This window comes from Ipomoea triloba, chromosome 12, assembly GCF_003576645.1.
Source record: "Ipomoea triloba cultivar NCNSP0323 chromosome 12, ASM357664v1".
Lineage (NCBI taxonomy): Eukaryota > Viridiplantae > Streptophyta > Magnoliopsida > Solanales > Convolvulaceae > Ipomoea > Ipomoea triloba.
In genome coordinates this window covers 13387736-13395439 of record NC_044927.1, presented here as the reverse complement: position 1 = coordinate 13395439, position 7704 = coordinate 13387736, and the positions used below count along the sequence as shown (strand labels likewise).

Sequence of the window (7704 nt, the reverse complement as noted above, 5' to 3'; positions counted from 1 at the left end):
TCCGGGTCTTGAGGGGGTTGAGAGGTCCCTTGTTGGTTCCATTGATTTTGATTTTGGTTTCCTCTCCATTGGTTTCCTTGATTTCCTCCTCTATTGCCTTGGTTCCCTTGAAAACCCGGAGGTGGATTTCTTCCTTGATTATTCCATTGATTTCCATATTGATTTCTTCCTTGTTGCCCGAAACTTTGGTAGCCTTGACCTTGGCCTTGGGGTCTAGAATACGCAATCATATTAATTTGTTCCACACTTTGTGATGAGCCTTGGCCATTACCATCCAACAAATAACAAGATTGGGAAGCATGGTTCCCTCCACATATAGCATAACAAGCTACCATAGCCATACTCTACGGTCCGGGTGAATGACAAGGAGAAGATGGATAAGAGTAGGGAGCGGGGGTGTAAGGAGCTTGAGGTGGCGGTTGAGTCACTGCTTGCACACTCTGTTTTGGCCCTTGCATCATTTGTTTCAACATGTGTTGTATAGAATCTAACTGTGCTTGCACTGCCATCTTGTCATCAACCTCAAACATTCCGGCCGATTTTTCTTTCTTGGGAGGTTCACTTCTTTCATTATACCAAGATTCTGTATTGGAAGTGATTCTCTTTATCAATTGTTCCCCATAATCCGACCCCATATCCATGAAGATTCCTCCATAAGATGATGTGTCGAGGATGATTTTGGAACTATCCAATAGTCCCTCATAGAAAGATGATATGAAGTCTCCCAGAGTAAGCAAGTTCTTGGGGCATTGTCTCCTTAAATCCTTGAACCTTTTCCATGCCTCATGAAGATCTTCGTTTCCGAACTGTTGGAAATTTTGGATGAGTTTTTTCAATTTTGCGGCCTTGGAAGGAGGGCAATATTCTTGCATAAAGGCCTTGTATAGTTGCTCCCATGTCAAAAAGTGGTTGGCCGAGAAAGAGTTAGCCAACTTAATGCTTGATCCCTTAATGAGAAGGGAAACAATCTCAACTTGATAGCATCAGTAGGAATTCCATTCATCTTGATTGTGTTGCAAATCCTATCAAAATGTACAACATGGGCCTTTCCTCAACTCTTGCACCCCCAAATTGATTGGCTTGAACCATTTGAATAAGGGATGTCTTTAGCTCGAAGTTGTTGGCATCCACTCCCGGGTACACAATACAATCCTCTTCCTCAAATTCCGGGGCTAAGTGGGCTGCCATTGGTGGTTGTACACCTTGTTGAAACACCGGGGGAACTCCTTGTGGGAAATTTTGAGCAAATTGTTGCAAGAAATTGGGATTCATTTGGTTTAAGAGATGTTGCATCCCAACCCCTTGCCCTTGTTGTTGAGGAGCTTGTTGTTGATCTTGCCCATACCCATGGGGTATGCCACCTTGAAAGTAAGGAAATTGTGTTTGTGGCATCCCCATTCCACCACCAAAGTAGGGGTTCATGTTTGGATATTGTGGTATCAGTATTTGAATGGCAGGTACCGGTACTTGAGGAACATTCGGTTGCCCTCCTTGGTTTTCTTCGTGGTGCTCCCCTTGTCTTGGGCTTTGTTGGGTGCTTGTTCCATTCGGGGAGATTTGTCACGGGTTGCTCGTATCTCTGGTTTCCATTTCTATTTCAAAGTTTTCAAATTCCTTGAGCCAACCGAGCAACAACTTCTTTTCCCTCCTTATGTCCCTCAAGTGTTCTTGGTTAAGGGGAAGCAAGTTCACTCTCCCCTTTGACCTTGTGTGCATAAACCAATAGGGACACCTATCAACTAACACCAAACAAAATACTTGGAAACAACTTGGTTATGGGTTAGTGCAAATAAAACAAAAGCAAAATTAAAAGCTTGATCTCCTAAAGGTTTGCTAACCTTAATGCTAGAAAAATAAAGGCAAAGACTCAATACCACCAAATTGCCAATCACGGCAACGACGCCAAAATGTGATACGGTGTGAGCGGGAGTGTGAAAATGGGTGTAAAGTCGAACCACGGGGATTTGATTTTATGGCACGTAAGGAGTAATCACCTAGACTCTAGTCACCAAGGTCTTGAAACCCATAAGGATCCAAGCAAAACATATTTTTGTTTTAGATTTAACTAAAGTATTTTTGGAATTTTGGATAAAAGGGCAAAACAAGATTAAATTAGGTGAAAATACTATTTGGAAAGATGGGTTAAATTAGGTGAATTACTCTATTGACGCATTAACACTAGGATTGGGAGATGAACAATGGCCCTAGATTCTTAAGGCTAGCACAAAGAAATCCAAGTTCCCAATGATTAGAACAAAGGTTGTCCCATTTCCATGGTGAACCAACCTAAGTTCTTGAAGAACAAAAGCTATTTAGTCGCAAATCTACCCCTATTTCCATAGAAGAGAAAATGGGTTTGAGATTAGGTTGGGTTAAATCTTCCATCCAACTTCCATTGAAATGAAATACTTTCCAAGGACAAACAATAATCATTGGCCACTAACTATTGAAAGAAAGAAATAAACCCAATTCAAACTTAAGAACCCTAAATGTGTGTTCATCCCCTTTTGTGCAATAATCACATAACAAGCATCAATAGATGTAATAAACACCTAATCTAACCCATATATAAGACTACTCACTCATATTAATGGTAAATATAGCAAGTTTCAACAAGGAAAACATAAACATGCAATAAATGTAAAGACAAGTTGGAGAAGAGGAAAATGAGAATTTTACTATCAATGAGGAAGAAAATGTTGTTGGAATCCCTTCCAAATCTTCAATACAATCTCCAAGTGTGTTCCCCAAATGTTAATCTAAGCTATACTAAGCTAATAATTGCTAAGGAAATGAGGGAAATTAGTTCTAAAGTCTCTAGGGTTCGGACTTGGGTACAAAAATGCAGAAAAATAGCTTAAATACTATGCAGAGTACGGGGTATACGGCCTGGTATACGGCCGTATGAGAGGCCGTATGCCAGGCCATTTTCTTTCTTTGCTGATCGGGGCAATACGGCTAGCCATACGGCCGTATGGGAGGCCGTATGGCTGGCATTTCAGCCTCCTTTTTGCATTCTTCTCTGGATGTTCTTGAGTGCACTCCCCGCGACCTCTAACATCGTCCCTTTATGCTCCAAAAAACTTCCAAATGACTCATTGCAACCATTTTATCTAAAGAACATCAATTCACACAAACAAGTCATAGGTTCCAACTCAACTACAAGCATTTTGTTATCAAAAAGGTTAAAGAGAGTGGTGAAAACGTGTTACGAATCAAAGATATCACGTGGCCTACACGCGTGACTGGACGCGTGGATGGCTACTGGAATCCATCCACGTGTCCTTCACGCGTGAATGGCACGTGGACGGTCCAGTTCGGGGTTTTCCTCTGGTTTTCGATTTTTTTCGTTCGCCTTTTGTCCGGTTTTGGCCTTCCCGTAGCATTTTTCGGTCATTAAACCTATAAATTAGTCTCCCAAAAACACATACCAAGTAGAATACTAATAAAGCATTAAAACAAAACGTAAAAATAATCATAAAGTAATTATTAAACCTTGGGTTGCCTCCCAAGCAGCGCCACATTTTACGTCTCTGGCTAGACGCAATGTGTCTCCTTTCTTCTCAACCATATTCATTCGTAGTGGTTTGAAAGCATTTTGGCACCCAAGTGTTTTTCCAGATTAGTTTTTCATTCTTCCACTTTGGCTTGGTCTTGGTCCTTGCTTTGACCATGGCTTTCAATTCTTCATCTTTCTTTTCCAATCATTCTTTTCCTTCCTTCTCAGTTTGTCTGTCAAATCTGAAGGCAATTTCGCCCGAGCTTACATCTATACGAGCATGGCATGTAGCCAAAAATGGTCTACCGAGTATTAAAGAGCCAAAGGGCTCATCCTTTCCCATTTCACAAACGATAAAATCGACTGGCACTAGAAATTTTCCTACTTTCACCAATACATCTTCCGCTAAACCTTCCAGTTACTGTGTGGTTCCGTCACCTAGGCGAAGTGAAAGCCTTGTCGGTTTTAAACTAGGTAAGCTTAATCGTTCGAACAGACTAGAGGGCATCAAATTGATTGAAGCTCCAAGATCAACCAAAGCATTCGGAAAATCCATGTCCTTTATAGAACAAGGGACTACTAAAGCTCCTGGGTCACCCTTCTTTATGGGGTAACCCGTAGTCATACAAGTCGTGATCTCTTTGCTCAAACAAGCATAGTCATCACAAGTATCATCCTCAAACAATTTATGACATTGCTTATCATTAAAGAATTTTTGAATGAAAGCGTTAAATGTACCTTTCCTTGCCCTTTCTTTTTCTTTTGAAGTTTTGACTTTGCATTGTTGTGACACATTCTCTTTAATTTGATCACAAGAGGTGATCTTGCCTTCTTCTCTCTTCATTGAAATTCTACAAGAAGCGTCTTCAATGTTTGTTTCAAGGCTCAGACTACAAGAGGTAGTCTTTTCTTTTTCCTTCATTCTTCCTTTCTCACTGTTGCATATTCCACAGATTATGTCTATTGGATCGCATCCGTCATGCCTTTCTTCAACTGCTTCTATTGCATTGACTCTCTCTTTGGGATTGTTTTCTATGTTACTGGGAAGTTGTCCATAATGTCTTTCGGATATCATCTTGAACATTTGGGATATCTGATTTTCGATTGTCTTGAGAGTGGCCTTTGATTCTTGTCTTAAACTCGAAATTTCTTGTCTAATTTCATGCGTAATTTCTTGCTTCAGATTGGCTCGATCATTCTTTAACTCCATGATGGTTCTTGTAAGTCTCTCGTCCACTTTTCTTATATCATCCCTTCTTTGTTGGGTGTAATCCAACTGAGAGTTGTACTGAGGTTTATAATGAGTCATTTGGCCTCCATTTCCTTGATTTTGACCATAAGTAAGCCTTCCCTTCTCGTTCTGCCTGTAGGTCGGTTTGTTTCCGTAGTTGTAATGCACTCTTGTTTGAAATCCTTCATCGTTATTGTTCCACCCATCTCCCTGTTTCCAATTGTTGTTCTGTCTTTGGTTTCCTCCATAGGCATTATAGCTAGGACCTCTTTGATAATCAACCGCCTCTACATGTTCAGCTGCAGACGGTGATGTACATATGTTGGTGTCGTGCAGTCCTCCACAAATGTTGCAATATAACGCTAAAGCCATATAGGGTTTCGTCTTCCCTTCCATTTTCTTTACCATAGCCTGTAACTTTTTGATTTCGTGATTCATTGCTTCAATCTTTGCTTCGTTTGCTACATGACTGTTGACCTCATACATGCCGCCATGTTCTTCTCTTCTGTCATACCAACACGAAGTATTTTTTGAAATTCTTTCTATTAGCTCTTTCGCTTTTGGCAATGCTAATGAGACAAACGCACCACTCAAAGATCAGTCAAGGAGCATTTTCCTTTCGTTAGTCAAGCCTCCATAAAATGAGCTGATTACATCCCATGGATGCATTAGATCGTGCGGGCATTGTCTTTTCAAAACCTTAAATCACCTCCAGGCTTCTCCTAAACTCTCCAATCTACCTTGCTTGAATTCTTGGATATGTCTCCGAATCCTCATGGCCTTAGTGATTAGGAAAAACTCGTTCATAAATCCTTTATGCAACTGCTGCCATGATCTGAAATGATGGACATCCTGACTTTCTAGCCATCGTGCTGCTTCTCCAATTACTGAAAATGGAAATAACTTCAGTCTGATAATTTCTTCACTTACTCCCTCTTGTCTGTATATCCCGCGAGCTCGAATAAATCTAGTAATATGAGCATGTGGATCCTCTGAAGGTAATCCTGAATACTGGCTGTTCTGAACCAAAGTGAGGATGGTCGGGTGCACATGAAAGTTTACGTTCTATAATGGTGGTACGTAAATGGAGTTATGCATGTTAATATCTGACGTCATATAATCAGCTATGGATCTTTGTTTCTCTTGCGGTACTTCATAATATTCATCTTCTCGAATATGCTCCGGTGGATTCACTCGGTTGATTTTTGATTCTTCTAATGGAATTGCTACATGTATTTCTTACACTCCCATACAAGAGGGGTGATTAGTTTTAAATTTTTTATTATTTTTCCATTTTGAATTTGGTAACCTTGCCACACACCGGATTTCTGACATGCAAATTAATCATGTTCTAAATTTTTCGCGATCGGTTATCAAGATGATGGTGATTGATACGCTTCCATTGTGTTGGGACTTATTGGTTGTGTGAGGTTGTTAGGCAGAAAGGATAGTAAAAATAAGTAAACACAGGGCAACCATCAAAGGGAGAGATCCCGAGCTAGAATATCCCGCACGGTCTCCCCTCAAAACCAAAAAAGATGATACGTGAATGCAGCTTGATCCGGATGATACAAAGATCAATTGAGACTAAGCCCTCTAGTAACCCGACCAGTGAGTCATTGGCTCTGATCTCCTCTCCATGGGAATTGATTCCCACTAAAAGTGGCAGCTCCACTAATCTTATTTCGGGGCCCGTGCAGTGTAGACTGGAGACTCCACCAAAATGCCAAAACTAGTCTTGCGTGTTCTTCAATCTCGCCATCGCTGCTGCCGACGGTTCATCATATCACCGAGATGTTGCCGCGAAGGAGACAAAAGCTCACCGATCGTCGCATGGTCTGGAATTCTTGAGGTCTAATGACTGAGCTGGTGGTTGGGGTTGTGCAAAGGTTGGCGCTAGTGAGAGTATACAATCTCAATGGGGCCCGGCCGGGTGTGCAGAGGAGTAGAGTAAAGTGGATAGCAATCAAATTTTCATTTTGCTTTAATTTGTACTCTCCGATAGATCCATCTTTTGGGTAAGTGGAGATGAAATTGACCCCTAACTGGCCGCCTTGGGTGTGAAGAATCTCACGCATTTTGGCCCAAGCGATTTGCCTGGAGAGTTGAATAATCTAGTGTTTGGTGGGGATTGAGGAAAATAGAGAGTAGAAAGGTGGAAGAAGCCGATCGAGAAAAAATAGAGGGCGGCGGCGGAGGATAGTCGCGAAGAACAACAGAGGAGTTGGCTGCTGCATTTTTTTTATAGGACGGAATGCATGGATCCGATCCGCTGCTGCTTCAGTTCATTGAGGAGACCAGCCATCGTCGATCTGCTGTCGACGAAGAAGTTACGTTGATGATGAAGCCGAAATTGTTGAAGATGATGATGGACGGGACAGCATGCAGAGTCTACCAGAATTCTCTTCTGTTCTGTTCTTGGAAAATTAGTAGCCGCTTTATGATCTGGATAGTGGATATAGATTCGGAAGCAGGAAGTAGTTTTTCTTAGGGTGGGCGTTTCCGTCTTCGGTTCGGTTTTTTTTTGTTTGGGTTTCGGTTTCGGTTTTAAAAAAATTAAACTATTCGGTTTAATATTAGAGTTCGGTTCGGTTTCAGTTCGGTTTGAAGCGGTTCGATTTTGGTTTAGATTTAATTCGGTTCGATTTACGACCTCCGAATTTTAACATTTCCTAGACGATAAGGCGGTCGGGGGCCGCGACATAGCGGGACGCTGTAATAACTATGCATAACCCAAATCCAAAGTCTAATATCTAAATATTAAATACCAACATAACATATTAACAATTCAAACAATTAAAATAAAAAATAAAACTGAAATTAAAACTCCAAAAATGTTAAACTGGAATGAATTTCGACTGGAAATTTATTCCAGTTTAGTAAACTGGAATGAATTCTTTGAAAATATAATATATACAATATATATATATATATATATATATATATATATATATATATATATATATATATATAT

At 40.6% G+C, this 7704-nt stretch overlaps 1 protein-coding gene across 1 annotated transcript; it reads right to left on the bottom strand.

Annotated features, from left to right (window-relative positions):
* Nucleotides 1-3917: 3917 nt before the first annotated feature.
* On the bottom strand, nt 3918-6808 carry LOC115999397. The gene is made up of 3 exons (XM_031239251.1): nt 6554-6808; nt 5471-5795; nt 3918-5299 (listed from the first exon to the last, which is right to left on the bottom strand). The coding sequence occupies exons 1-3, from the start codon at nt 6806-6808 to the stop codon at nt 3918-3920; spliced, it is 1962 nt and encodes a 653-aa protein (XP_031095111.1).
* Nucleotides 6809-7704: the final 896 nt, after the last annotated feature.

Coding starts and splice junctions, on each gene's coding strand:
- LOC115999397 (XM_031239251.1), bottom strand. CDS start 6,808: ATGCGTGAGATTCTTCACACCCAAGGCGGCCAGTTAGGGGTCAATTTC. Junction 5,796..6,553: donor TCCAGACCATGCGACGATCG/GTGAGCTTTTGT, acceptor CCACCATTATAG/AACGTAAACTTTCATGTGCA. Junction 5,300..5,470: donor TATCCAAGAATTCAAGCAAG/GTAGATTGGAGA, acceptor TTGTCTCATTAG/CATTGCCAAAAGCGAAAGAG.